This window comes from Panthera tigris, chromosome F3 (genome assembly GCF_018350195.1).
Source record: "Panthera tigris isolate Pti1 chromosome F3, P.tigris_Pti1_mat1.1, whole genome shotgun sequence".
Classification (NCBI taxonomy): domain Eukaryota; kingdom Metazoa; phylum Chordata; class Mammalia; order Carnivora; family Felidae; genus Panthera; species Panthera tigris.
In genome coordinates this window covers 60389014-60404064 of record NC_056678.1, presented here as the reverse complement: position 1 = coordinate 60404064, position 15051 = coordinate 60389014, and the positions used below count along the sequence as shown (strand labels likewise).

General features: G+C 48.8%; 1 protein-coding gene and 1 long non-coding RNA gene across 2 annotated transcripts in view; one reads left to right on the top strand and one right to left on the bottom strand.

Annotated features, from left to right (window-relative positions):
• The window catches only part of LRRC52 (leucine rich repeat containing 52), a 19086-nt gene extending 17664 nt beyond the window's left edge, over positions 1-1422 (top strand). The window contains exon 2 of the mRNA XM_007078108.2: positions 965-1422. Within this exon, the coding sequence (XP_007078170.1) occupies positions 965-1290 (326 nt within the window). The 3' untranslated portion in view covers positions 1291-1422. The remainder of the gene's footprint in view (positions 1-964) is intronic.
• LOC122235820 overlaps positions 1-15051 on the bottom strand; it is a 19741-nt gene extending 4690 nt beyond the window's left edge. The window contains exons 1-3 of the long non-coding RNA XR_006213889.1: positions 14152-15051; positions 12802-12955; positions 9074-9183 (exon numbers count right to left, since the gene is read on the bottom strand). This is a non-coding gene — a long non-coding RNA (uncharacterized LOC122235820). The remainder of the gene's footprint in view (positions 1-9073; positions 9184-12801; positions 12956-14151) is intronic.

Genomic DNA, 15051 nt, shown 5'->3' with positions numbered 1-15051 from the left:
AGGCCTGCCTTCCCTCCTGCGGCAATGAAATCCTCTCGACTACCCTGAGAGCGGATAGCGTTCATGGCCCAGCCCGTGTAAGGTGAGGAAATGGGACTCAGAGAGGGAAATGGACATCCTGCCGAAGTTCACAAACTTAGTAAGTGACAGTCTGGGTCTGAACCCTGGTCTGGTCTGTCTGGGTCCAGGGCCCAGTTTGCTTTCTGTCATATACTCAAGTCCACGACGCTTGACACGGGGAGGGGCTCAGAGAAGTAGCCAGGTAGCTGAGTCGGCTGCTAAAAAGGACCGAAGACTCATGTGGATCACGTGATGAGCCAGTGATGTCGACCTCACCATGGAGAAGCAGAGCCGCTCCTCCTCCTGGCTATCCTCTCCCCTGAGCTCCCCGCACCCCGACGTCTTGCGCAGAGGACACACAGGAGGCATTTCTGGGGAATCTTGTCCCTCCGGAGAGTTGAGCCGGGTGTGATGCCTCAGTGGTCCCCGGCGGGACTCGGTCAGGCCCGGGGAAAAGGGACAAGGTGGCTGGAAAGGTGGGAGGCGGGAGGGAGGTGACGGATGTCGGTGGGGGTCAACACTCCAGGGGGATCCTTCAGCCCCGGTTGTGGTTTCTCGTCCCTTGAGCATCCTGAAGGAGCCAAGCGCATTCCCAGGAGGCCACTGAACACAGCGGACCCGGAAGCGGGGGGTGGGGACAAGAAGCAGGGCTGGTGCAGTACTTGTCAAACCTTGCTGTGCCCACATACCACCTGGGGGTCTCGTTCACACCCGCATCCTGCCTCGGGAGGTTTGTTGTGGTGCCTGAGGTCCTGCGTTTCTAACGAGGTCCAGCCCGTGCTGCTGGCCCGCAGACCACGCTTTGAGTAGCCCGGGTCCGCGAGGCCTCTCCGGGTCCCCTTTGGACTCAGGACCCTGGAGGTTCTGCGGTTTCAGCTCTGTCCTGCTGTGTTTTTCCTCGTAGATGATCAAAATGCCACGTGCACGGAGCCCACGGAGCTGGCGGGGTGGCCCATCACGCAGGTGGGGAACCCGCTCCGCTACATGTGCATCACGCACCTGGACCGCCAGGACTACCTCTTCCTGCTGCTCATCGGCTTCTGCATCTTCTCGGCGGGCACGGTGGCCGCCTGGCTCACAGGCATGTGTGCCGTGCTCTACCAGAACGCCCGGCGCAAGTCGAGCGAAGACGAGACCGAGGACGAACACGGCCAGCGGGGGAACGTCAGCGGGCGGATCTTCAGAAGCAGGGTCGACTCGGCCCAGGACGGGTTCCCTCAGCTGATTTAGCGGCCCGAGACGGCTATCGGACGTGCCTTTCCCAAGGCTCCCCGCCTTCTCTCCGCCCTCCCCTCCCACTCCCTCACAGCTGTCTGAGACACTGACGCCTATTAGTAAAGCAAATAAAATGTTTGGCGGCCATTTCACAAGTTGGTCCCTTCCTGCTCCACCAGCCCAGGGGCACCTCCGTGAGCTCCGCAGGATGGTATAGAACAAGGCTGCTGCACCCTCTTCAATGCAGGCCGACTTGTTTAATGAGCAACTACTATGCCTTGGCTGGCGGGAGGGATATGAAAAACACAAGACTGAAGACCAGTTCCCAAAGAGCAAACAGTTTGGGGCAAGTCAAGACTAATATGAATGAAATGGAGAAAAACGCAAGACCCAGTGATCAGAGCTGACATCAGTGGGACACGCCCACGGGCCAACTTCACACCCCGTCTCAAGACCGCCACCACCATCCCATGGTACGGATACTAGTTGACACTGAAAAGTTGAGGCCTAGAAAGGTTAAACAAGCGACTGAGGTCACCCAACAGGTCAGGAGCACAGCCCCCCAAACTCCATGCACTTTCCTTTCCATGAGGTTGCCTCCCCAAGAAATGTTTGGCAACGCAGCCAAGGACTCACCACGTAAGTCTTGTATGAAACAAAGGAGTGAAACCCAGAGGCGACCACCACTTACCGAGCCCCTCCCTGGCACCCAGTCTCACCCCCAGCATTGTATGCATTTTCTCTCCAGGTCAGCCCTCACGACCCCAGGTCAGGTGGTCGCTGTTACCCTCGTTTTCCTGAAGCTCAGAGAGGCTAAGGAACCAGCTCAGGATCAAACGGTTGACGAGAAGCCAAAGGAATTCTGATTCCCAGGCCACTTGACCCCGAAGCCTGTGCCCTGCGTACTGTGAGCTCCCGTCTTTCATGAAGCGCTAAACAGAAGAGCCAAGTGTATACAAGTACGATCCGCCTCTCAGGACTGGCCGGAGGAAGGGAAAGGGAGCAGCTGACAGGCGTGGCTCAACCCCAAGACCCATTCAAGACTCTGATCAAAGGCCCTACCCATGAGGCCAGCTGTCCCTAAACCCCCAACCAGATCTTCCTTACCTCTGCACTTCCTCTGTGAATCCCACATGATTTCCCCCAGATTTGTCCAGTGTAATGGTTAAGAGTAGGAGCTCCTGAATTGGGGGCTAGGTTCCTGTCCCCTGATTCTGCCCTTACCCCCGTGTCACTGTAGGCTTCCTGCTTATAATGAGCTTTAGGACCGAGACCTCCTGGTATTCTCTGTTGACACAGTGCATAGGGAGGTGCCTTACACAAAAGGAGGGGTTCCATAAGAGTTCATTATCACATCCTATTGAAATCACAACCCACCGATCATTCCTACTCTGTTATGCGGATTGTGACAGGTGACCATGGGCAAACTATTTTACTTCTCTCTGCCTCAGTTTCTTCATCTGTAAATGGCCATCGTTATAGTGCCCACATCATAAAGGGATATTATAAGAATAATGTGAATATATAAATAATAATGCAACATCCTGGGAGAATTTGAGGCTTATAGAAAAGTTACATACAGAGAAGGACAGATTCCATGTTTTCACTCCTATGTGGATCCTGAGAAACTTAACAGAAGACCATGGGGGAGGGGAAGAAAAAAAAATGGTTAGAGAGGGAGGGAGCCAAAACATAAGAGACTCCTAAAAACTGAGAACAAACTGAGGGTTTATGGGGGGGTGGGAGGGAGGGGAAAGTGGGTGATGGGCATTGAGGAGGGCACCTGTTGGGATGAGCACTGGGGGGTGTATGGAAACCAATTTGACAATAAATTTTATAATAAAAAATAAATAAATATAAAAATAAATAAATAATAAAAATAAAAACAGTATTAAAGGATAAAAAAAAAGAAAAGTTACAAAGGTAGAACACAGAGTTTCCACATACCCCCTCACCGGGTTTCCCCTAAAGTTATTCCCCATAAAGTTACCCCCACGACCGTGGCTTATCTGTCAAAATAAGAAATCCCAAAGCTGGAATTTAACTTCAGACTTCATTCGGATGCCCCTGGTTGTTCCCGTGTTTCTGTTCCAGGGTCTAATCCCACATTTGTACTTGGGACATTCTTCACAAAATATCTAACACGTATGGGGCAAGGGTTCTTCTAAGTGCTTCTATAGACCAGCTCATTTCGTTGTGACACTAACCCTATCACAATGACCCTGTGAGATGGTTACTATTATTATCCCCCGTAGATAACGACATTGGGGCTTCAGAGGTTAAGTAACTTGCTTGACATCACCCAGCTAGAAAGACCGAAATGAGACCAGCTGTGTCTGACTGCAAACTCTTTCTCCCAATGAGCAACAAGTACTGTCTCTCAGGATTTTTTTTTTTTAATGTTTATCTATTTTTGAGAGAGAGAGACAGAGCGCAAGCAGGGGAGGGGCAGAGAGAGGGAGACACAGAACCCAAAGCGGGGCTCAAACTCACAAACCATGAGACGATGACCTGAGCCGAAGTCGGACACTCAGCCGACTGAGCCACCCAGGCGCCCCAGGAATATAAATTACCAAGAAGACCTTGGCAAAAGAAATCTGAATTGCAGTTTTTCACGATAACCTCTAAGATCCCCTGGATGGTCCCACAACAAAATGGACTGAGCACCTACCCTGACCGGCCCTAAGAAACCACAAAGAACAGGCAGGGTTAAGACGCTCAGGGAGCGTCCAGTCTGGTTTGGCAGAGACACAAGTAATCAGGCCACCTCAGGACGGAGTGGAAAGTGAAGGGTGGACGGGGGGTGCTAAGGGACACAGAGGAAGGGCACCTCACCCAGCGGGTGGTGCGGAATCCTGCAAGGTCCCCGTAAGAGGAGACGCACGAGCCAAGGCTCAAAGGCTGAGTTGGGATTGGCCAGGCCACGCGGCGAAGAGGGGGTAAGTAACGAGAAGACATTCTTAGCGACAAGAACTGCACATGTGAAGCCTGGAAGCAGGAGAGAGCCTGGCCTGTCAAAGCTGGAAAACAGAGCCCACGGCAAGGAGAAGAGAAATAATATCGGGGAGAAGCAAGGCCAGGCCCCAGAGGGCCTTCTTCATTCCTGGTGTCGCTCCAGGTTACGACAGGCTATGCCGCAGCCACACACAACCCCAAAGCTCCGTGGGCTTCAGTGTAACCAAGACTTATTTCTCACTCGTGTAAAGTCCGATGGGGGGAGGGCAGCCCCCCCCCCCCAACTCTGTAACTACAGCTTCTGGAACATGGGCCTGGGAGGCCCCTTGCAGAAGAGAGAAGAGGCATCCTAAGCGTGTTGCTCTTAACTCCCTGGGCCTGGAAAGGACGCGTCGCTTCCCTTCACATTTCACACGACCCCCACCTTCACGGCAAGCAAAGGTGGTCTGTGTGCCAGCAAGACGCGATGCCACGGGAAACAAAGTACTGTGTCCACCCCACCACGATAAGGAATTCGAAACTTCCCCCGTGCGCTCAAAGTCTTAAGCACGAGAATCGCATGGTCCAGTTGGCATTTTGGGGAAGCTCGCTCTGGCTGTAAGGTCAAGAAGACAGAAGAGGGAGGGATGACAGGAAGCAAGGGGACTAGGACACCTGCCGTATCCTGAGCAAGCTGGGAGGGTGACAGAGCAGGGACTGTGGCAATATACACAGAACTGGATGGGTTTAAGAGCTTTGTCAGAGGTAGAGTTGACAGAATTCCAGGAGTGGGAGGTGGCGGAAAAATGGGTAGAGGATTAAGAGAAAAGGGAGTTAAGGAGGGGCCCAAATTTCTGACCTGGACAGCTGGTGGCCGTGGCCGGAAGAGCCCCGGGCACTGAGGCAGGGAGAACGAGTCTGTAAAAAACGGGCAAAGATAGAACCTGGGGGGTGGGGAGGGGCACGTGTGGAGCCACAGGGGCAGGATGGGAGGGTAAAGCCTGATTCTTGGCAAAGGGAAGTCAATAGGCAGTGCCTAAAACTGAAAAAATCAAATACAGGATCAATATAACCATATTCTTTGGTGATATCAAAAACACAAACGAAAAAAATCAGCCAAAAGCGTTTCATGCGTCTGCCTCTAGCGAGTAAAAAAAAAAAAAACAACACAAGGAAATGATGGAAGACTGCCATTTTCCATAACAAATTTTGTAGAACTACAACTCTTTAAATAAACTATGTACATATATATTTGATTACAAAAAATGAGTGTTTCTTTAAAAAAAAGAAAAGACTGGGGCGCCTGGGTGGCTCAGTCGGTTAAGCGGCCGACTTCGGCTCAGGTCATGATCTCATGGTCTGTGGGTTTGAGCCCCGCGTCCGGCTCTGTGCTAACAGTTCAGAGCCTGGAGCCTGCTTCGGATTCTGTGTCTCCCTCTCTCTGCCCCTCCCCCACTCATTCTCTTCCCCTCTCTCTCTCTCTCCCTCCCTCCCTCTCTCTCTCTGTCTCTCTCTCAAAAATAAACATTAAAAATTAAAAAAAAAAAAAAGACTGGCTGCTGCCGGGTGTTGCTACCTTCAAGAGGTGTCCTTCACCACTTTGCACAGAGGGGTGTCCACCAGGATTTCAAAATTTTAAAAAAAATTTTTAACATTTATTTATTTTTGAGAGACAGAAAGAGACAGAGCACAAACAGGGAAGGCGCAGAAAGACAGGGAGACAGAAGCCGAAGCAGGGTCCAGGTTCTGAGCTGTCAGCACAGAGCCCAACGAACCATGAGATCATGACCTGAGCCGAAGTCAGACACTTAATCGACTGAGCCACCCAGGTGCCCCTGTCCACCAGGATTTCAAAGGGCAACATGCCGGGGAGGGGGCTCTTCCTACTTCCTGCCATATGTCATCATTCATACTGTGACCCTGAACTCGATTCTCAGAAAAATCAGAGAGGGCTTTCTAAGGAAGACCATGTTTGACCTGGCTCCTGAGAATCACAGAATTTCCGAAAGGAAGGAGCACTTCAGGTGGGTGTTAAAGGTGAAAGCCTGGCAGACAGAGAGAGAGAGATGTTCTGGAATGACAGTAGCTCTGTTTGGCGGCCCAGAAGGCAGATGCAGTGCTCTGGGATGGAGACAGAAGAACAATTAGGTGGCTAATGGCACTGTTTGGGGCAGGGTACTCGCAAAATGAGGTCTGTGGGCCACCTGCATCAGGGTCCTAAATATCACTCAGTGCTTCCATCTTCAGGAGGGGGAGTCTGCATTACAGTATGTTTTCTGGGTGAATCCTGCACACCACTAAAATTTGAGAAACACTAGTCGAGCGGGAAGAGATAACATCCTGAAATAAAATAGTAACAGTTTGAATGGAAAGGAGGAAACAGTCATCAGACCGAGGGCCTCTTGGATCCAGAACTGGCCTCTGCCAGCAGTCAGGGCACATGGCCCCACTGCCTAAAGAAGTGTCGATGATAGGGAGCCAGCAACACCCCACACTTCCTGCCCACCACCTCCCGCCATCGCTGCCTCGTAAAAGGACCTCCACTCCATACGATACGGCGTGAAAAGTACTGACTTCCAGTCTCAGCTTTTCCACTATGTGTGTGTTTTAACAAGTCGTTTCATTGCTTGGGTCTCAGTTTCCTCAAGCGTAAAATGGGGTGGTTAGACTAGATTACCTCAAAGGCCACCTCAAATCTACCCTCCTGAAAACAACTATGGATGATATTCAGAATCTAAGAAAACTCCTGAAAAAAAAACAAAAAACAAAAAATAAGAACCCCAATAGAAAAATTGGCCAAGAATATGAACAGGCAACTTATAAAAGAAGAAACTGAAAAAACTAACAAGCATATAAAGAGGTAGGTGTTCATGCTCGTTAATAATCAGAAAAATGCAAATTAGAACAACGGACTTCATACTTATTAGATTGGCAAAAAATGGAAAGCTGAATCACGTCTCGTTTGGCAGGGATGTGGGGCTACGGGGACCCTGGAGCGCCGCTGAAGGAGCACAGTCGGGTAGAGACAGCCTGGAGAGCAATCTGGAACTACTTAAGCCAAATTAGGCGTATGCCTCCCTGTGACCGAGCAAGTCTGCCCAGGCCCCTGTGTGTCGCCCACAGAAACGATCACACAGGCCCGTGATGGAACCCACATGAGGACGTCAAGTGCAGGAGGCTGGATGAGTGAGCAGGTAAAATTTATGTAGTGCTACAGAATGGCACAAGCAACTGGCTAGCTGTCCGTTTGGCAACACGGCTGGATCTTGAAAATGCTGAGTGGAAAAATAAGTGGGGGGGGGGGGGAAACCCTAACAATACTCTATAACCCTGAGAGCACACAAGTCCTTACAATGTCCCACAAGGCCCTAGATGATCTTCCTCCCCCTCCCCCCACACTCCCTCTACCTCCCTGACAGCACCCTTGTCCCCAGTGCTCACTCTGGCCCAGCCTCACCAGCCACCCTGCTGTAGTCAACACATGCAGGGTAGTGATGCTGCTACAGGACCTTTGCACTGGCTACTCCCTCCATCTAGAATCATAAGCATTCAAAATCCTCTACATGCACGCACACTCACGCACACACACACACACACCCTTGGTCCCCCTTACTCAGCTCTATTTCTACCTCAGACAACAATCAAATGTAATAAGTGAAAGGTAGTAAGTACTATCTCCCCACTCCCACCTTTTACTATGTGAGTGAGAGTTTTGCCTGTTTTGTTCACTGATGTCCCCCAAGGCCTAGAACAGAGCCTACCATAAAAGAGGCACTTAATACATTTTGTTGACTAATTGAATGATTACAACACCATAGCACTCACACACATGTCAAATGCAATTTAAAACACATTCATTGGGGCTCCTGGGTGGCTCAGTCGGTTAAGCATCCAATTCTTGATTTTGGCTCATGTCGTGATCTCACGGGGCATTAGTTGAGCCCCGCATCCCTGCTTGAGATTCTCTCTCTCCCTCTCTCTCTCTGCCTCTGCCCAACTTGCACTCTCTCTCAGAATAAATAACATTTAAAAACAAAATAAATAAATAAACACATTCAATGAATATCATTCAATGAATGGTGAGTGCGAATGAGGGTTAAAGGATATTAAATTTATTTTTTTTAATGTTTGTTTTTGAGAGAGAGACAGAGAGAGAGAGACAGAGAGACAGAGCATGAGCAGGGGAGGGGCAGAGAGAGAGGGAGACACAGAATCTGAAGCAGGTTCCAGGCTCCAAGCTGTTAGCACAGAACCCGACACGGGGCTCAAACTCACAAACTATGAGATCGTGACCTGAACCCAAATTGGACACTTAACCGACTGAGCCACCCAGGCGCCCCAAGGATATTAAGTTTAAAAAGGGAAGGGCTTAGCATAGAAAGACGATGAGAAGGTGCCATTTAGTGAGGAGTATGGGTAATTTAGGCTTGTGTAATTGAGATTAACACAGGGAGGTGGCATCACTGTCCACTCACCCTCCCCTCTGCCCATCAGCACATCTGTTGAGAGTTCCCCTTCCTGCCAGATCTTTGCCTGAATAAACCAAGCCCTGGCTGTGGGGAAGGGCCCTCTGCGCCATCTACACAGCTGCCGTCTCTGAGACTTTGAGGTCACGACAGAGCTGAGGATACCTCGTGGGCAACAGTGCACACAACCCCACCCCCCCCACCCCCGGCTCCTCAGTTTCCCCAAACAAAAGCTCTGCCCGAGGAGGAGGGGACTGGGCTCCACCCAGAATGGTACCTCAGACTGTAGAGCAAGTTCCAACTCACAAAGCCTTTCTGCAGCCTTGAAAGACCTTACTGTCCCATTGTATGAATACGAAAACTAACGTTTAAAAAGGTTAGCAGTCGTCCCATGTCACCTTGTTAGTGCCCGGCAGGACCGACATGTGCAGCGACCAGTTCTTCTTGACTCCGTGTTTTGTGTTTTCACTGCCAATATCATCTGCCGCTCGGTACAAAGAAGACGGCCCTGTTAGGGAAATCGACAAAATTAATTCTTCCAGATTTGATTTTGCACGATTCTGCCATCAGCTCTTTCCTGTTGCTAACCGCTCTTTGTCTCTAGGATTCAAATTCAAAACCTGTGGATTTGATACAGGCAGTCTGAAAGCTAATGTTAGAAAATAAGGCCAAACAGATCATCTATTGCTATTAAGAATAAAGGATTTAAACGGATTATCTGCTCTTTGCAAGCCGCCAGACGGGTGAAGACAGCACACTGGCAATCCACTCCGGCAATAAGTTCTGATATTGCTGGGGGGGAGGGGGGAGGGGATTGAGGGAGGACCCAGTGGGAATCTGGGGCGATCTGAAGGCAGTGCTGGGTGATTGACAAGGATCAGATTAGGAAAGGGTGCAGCTAACTGGTTTCTTAAGCAGACCAATTATTTAGGCCAAGAGATTAATACTTAAGAACAATACAGTCTGGGGGCACCTGCATGGCTCAGTCGGTTGAGCGCCTGACTTCAGCTCAGGTCTTGATCTCATGGTTCTTGGGTTCGAGCCCTGCGTCAGTCTCTGTACTGACAGCTCAGAACCTGGAACCTACTTTGGATTCTTTGTCTCCCTCTCTCTCTGCCCCTCCCCCCTTCATCCTCACTAACGCGTGCTCTGTCTCTCTCAAAAATAAATGAACATTAAAAACATTTTGCGGGGGGGTGGGCACCTGCGTGGCTCAGTCGGTTAAGCGTCTGACTCCAGCTCAGGTCATGATCTCACGGTCTGTGAGTTCGAGCCCTGCGTCGGGCTCTGTGCTGACAGCTCAGAGCCTGGAACCCACTTCAAATTCTGTGCCTCCCTGTCTCTCTGCCCCTCCCCCACTCATGCTCTGTCTCTCTCTCCCTCTCTCTCTCTCTATCAAAAATAAATAAACATTAAAAAAAAATTTAGTTAAAAAAAAAAACACAGTCTGGGGGCATCTGGGTGGTTCGGTTGGTTGAGCGTCCAACTTCAGCTCAGGTCATGATCTCATGGCTCATGAGTTCAAGCCCCAAATCAGGGCTCACTGCTATCAGCGCAAAGCCTGCTTTGGATCCTGTGTCCCTCTCTCTCTCTCTGCCCCTTCTCCTGCTCACCTGCTTTCTCTCTCAAAAATAAATAAAACATTTTTTTAAAAAAAAGAACAATACAGTCTGGTGTATGACTTGGGGTCTACTTGGATGCCCACTCACTGAAGTGACCATAGGCGCGTTCCCAGTCAGCAAGGCGGATAAGAACAGGCCTGATCCTTTGATCTGGTCTCCCTCAGAAGCAGTTCATGGCTTACAGTTCTTCACCTCACTGAACTTGGCCCGTACACGTGGATACACTTGGTGGGAGCTCTATAAACCTCTCCCTGAAGGCCATGTGATTACGGCTTTACACTGAAGCCCTGAAACCTTGCAAGTCTCCTACTAGGAAGCCTCTTTGGGATTACCAGTTGTCAGTGAAAATCCGTTTAGGCTGATCTCGTCTCAAGCCCTCATCCCCACCCAACAAACAACACGTAAAAAGAAATCAGCGTTAAGGATCACTGTTATCGAGGCATTGAGATATTTCCTCATGAGCTGCGTGGACCTTGAACACATTGTAATCTCTGTCACTCTCATTTTCCCTCAAGTTAAAATGGGGATTAAACTCGTGTGTGGTCCTAAAATTTAGAGATTATTTCTATGAGGAGCTAATACAACCCCTGGCCCAAAATAAGCCTTTGAAAAATGGTACCTTCGGGGAAAGATAAGCCATCTTAGCCACCACCCCTTCCCTCCACCTTCATCCCAACCCCCCCCATCCCCCCCACCCGACCCCTTATGGAAACCTTCCCTTTCAGATGGTACTCAGACAATCTAATGTTACCTGACACCTACCAGCTGCATGACCTTAAACAAGTCATTTGCTCTCTCCAGGCTTCAGTTTTGTCATTAATAAAAATAAAGGCCATGGACCAGAGGTATCCCTGCCACCTCCCAATTTTGATGTTTGTGATTATGAGTTTTAGTACAAAAGAGCTCTACGAGCAGCGAATTTTGATTTCTCTAAACCTTACAGATGGCTTGTGCGTAGTTTTATTTAAGCTCAAAAGAGAAACAAACAAACAAAACAGTGTCTGGAGAATGAGACAGAACTCGGCCCTCAGACCTTGAAACCCAGGCAGAGATTCGCGTAAGCAAACAAGAACACAAGATGCATTCAATTCGCATAAACTGTGGTCATAGAAGAGAAAACAAACCTCTCAGCCTGGAGATGCTAGGGAGTGCTTCAGCAAGGAAGAAACTCCTGAGCTGGGATTTCAAGGATGGAGGTCAGGGTAAAAACATTTCAAACAGAGGGAAGCATGTGCAAAGTCCCCAAGAGAGGTGAGGGCGTGACACATGGAAGGATTCAAAAGGGGAGAACACCATAGCTACAGTAGAGACAAGAGTGCTGCAAAACAAAGTGCGAGAGACAGAAAAAAAAGCCAGATCATGCAGGACCTTGAGGGCTATGGAAAGACAGGAAGTCACTGAAGGGCTGTAAGCCCAAGGCAGATACGACCAAGTGTGAATCTTTGAATTTTTTTTAAATGTTTATTTATTTCTGAGACAGAGAGAGACAAAGCATGAGCAGGGGAGGGGCAGGGAGAGAGGGGGACACAGACTCCGAAGCAGGCTCCAGGTTCCTAGCCGTCAGCACGGATCCCGACGTGGGGCCCGAACCCACGAACTGCGAGATCATGAGCTGAGCCGAAGTCCGGCGCTTAATTGACTGAGCCACCCAGGCACCCCAAATGTAAATCCTTTAAAAAATGACTCTGGCTATGGCTGTCGTGAAGAAATCAAATTAGACGCAGAAAGCAAGGATACAGGGAGACAACTGGGGGATACTGCAAGAGTCCGGATGAAGGAGGATCGTGGATTCCTGGTGGCAGTGGGGATGGAGAGAAGATGATCAGAGAGGCCCTTAGGAGGTAAAGACAGGGAATTGGCAAAGGACTGGATAAGAGAGCGAGGGAGAGGGAGGTAGCAAGATGAATTCCAGGGCTCGATGTCCACAACTGGCTGGACGGTCTGGTCCTAGAAGGTACGCTTAGAGTCACCACAGCTGGGTTTTATTACATTGAGATTCATACGGCATCACAGGAGAGACGCCAGGCTGGCGATATGAGTGGACAGTTCCGTGGCATCTGAGTTGCAAATGTTGACACGGGATGCCTAGGTGAGAAGTCTGCTGAAGCCAGAGTTCCGTATGAGATTACCTGGAGAAAAGAGTGTCCAAGGAGAAGAGAGGCCGAAGCAAGCCCACGTTTAGATGAGTAAAAAGCGATGAACGGCAAGTGACTGAGAAGAAAGAGACGGAGGAAGAAAAACACAAAAGTCTTTTCTCAGACTCTGACAAATTGTTTTTCGTTGGCTCTGCTTTTACAAAGAAAACCTGAAAAAGCAAGCAAACAAACTGCCACAGCCAAAGGGAAAGATTAAAAATAAAGAAGCCGGGCTATTCCATGTATATAATGATTATTCCTCAGATTACCAAGAATTACCCCAAGAATTGTCAAAATTCTCACTTCTTAAGGAAGATTATTTATTTAGAAAGCCCACGCCATGCTTCCCTTTAGGCAGATTATACTTACCCATCAATTGACTTTGGCCTTGGCCGTATGACAATGGATGTGGGCAGATGTGATACACACGATGTCCAAGCAGAAACTTTAAATATGCTTTACAGATTGGCTCCGGCTCTCTGGAGTTTCTGTCCTTCACCATGAGAACAGCATGTTTCTTCAACTGGGATCCCGAGGTGAGAGGACACAAAGAGCAGAACATAACCCAGGGAAGCCCAGGAAAGGCAGCATTAATTCAGCCCTCAGATAACATGAGCCAGAAATTAAGTGTACGTGATTTTCAGCCACTGAGCTTTGGGGGCTATTTGTTACTGCAGCAAAAGAAGACTAATGCACTTGTCCACAGTGAGATTTCTTTACAATTAAATCTAATCATGTGTAACTCCAGTAGAAAGAGCAAAAGGACTCTCTTTGTCTAGAACATATTACATATCTGCCACTAATAAGCAAAGCACAGACTTTGTCTCATTGTAATCATCATGGCAATTATTTGCACCGTGTTACATGAACAAACTGAGGCTCAGATCATTTAAGCCCATTTCCCACGATCGCAAAACTGGCGCATGGTGGAAATGGAACAAAAATTCGTCTGATTCCAAAAGCCTGTGCACTCTCCATGTTGCCATATTAAAGGATTTGCTAGAAAGCAGACCCAGATCTCCTGCGTGGGAAGCGAGAAAAAACTGGTGACCCATCCGTGTAGGCTCAGGTCTACTCGCATCTGTGAGTACGTATGCTGCTGTTGAGCAAGCCCAGAGGAGCCAGCTAGAGGACATCTGTAACCCTGAATCTGAAATTTCACACAGCCACAAACTCCACCTTCCTCTCACCAGTGCTATCACCGCTGAGAAAGTGGAAGCTACAAGGTGCAACTCAGAGCTCAAGTCAGATCACAATAAACGTTGGGAGCAAAGGTTGCCTTTCATCTCGATCTATATAGCCACGTAACCCAAGTGACTTTTTTTAAAAGCTCACTATGATCTGGGGCGTCTGGGTGGCTCAGTCGGTTAAGCATCCAACTCTTGGTTTCAGTTCGGGTCAGGATCTCACGGTTTCATGGGTTTGAACCCCATGTTGGGCTCTGCACTGACAGTGTGGGGCCTGCTTGGGATTCTCTCTCTCTCTCTCTCTCTCTCTCCACACCTCCCCCACTGGTGCTCTCTCTATCTCTCTCAAAATAAATAAGCTTTTAAAAAATATAAATAAAAGCTCACTATGATCAACCCTTACGAATTCAGCTTGGTTTTCCCACCTAATCCTTGATGATGGAAATCACATCTGCCTTCCTGAATCTTGAGACAAAACTAAACCTTTAACATGTGAAGAACGAAAGATGAGCAAGATACATTAACCACTTACCAGTGTTCATTTATCCTTTGAGGAGTTTTGTGCTGTGCCTGAGATTTAACGTTGCCTTGTAGATTCCCTGATGGGAGCTGGTGGTGATAGCGAGGGTGGTGATGTGCCGTGGAAAGGCAGAAGCATTGAGGTTACACAAGGCTGTGTTTAAATCCTGCACTGCCTCTTACTAGCTCTGTGACCTTGGAAACTTGACTTTACCTCTCCGAACATCAGTTTCCGTTTTGCAAAATGTGGATGAAAATAGCTAATTCAATGAGTTGTCTGGCGATCAAATGAGATGGTATGTTCACTTCGCTGCGGATCACTGGCCTCTGCCTCGAGCTGCAAAGAGACTCAGTGGCCAAGATGAGGTTTCTCAGAGCATCTTCTTCTGTTAGTTCTTCGTGTCCCCTTTAATGGCCGTATCAGCCTCATCATAGGACAGACAACATTTTTCCAAGCTCCTTCCCCACGTTACCTCTAACCTTACAACCTTGAAGCAAAACAAACTACATTACACTCATTTTAGGGATCAGCAAACTGAGAGGTGAAATGGCTTGCCCCAGATTAGAGCCGGTCCTCCCGTCGCCCAAGCTGGTGCCTTTTCCACTCTCCACCCCACCTCCCGCTCCTGGCTGCTCAGCTGTGACCCCCTCCATTGTTTTCAATGAGATCTCTGAAGGGAAGAAAAAGAAATTTCCTATCAGGACCCCTCCAAAAATATTGATTGAAGTCTTGTTCACCAAAAACTACAAATTATTGTTGAGAGAAATTAAAGATCTAAATAAATGGAGATCTGTATTCATGGATCAGACAGCTCAATATCACTGAGGTAGCGATTGATCAGTAAATTCAACAATCAAAAAAAAAAAAAAAATCCCAGCAGGCTTTTTGCAGACAATGACAAGCTGGTCCTAA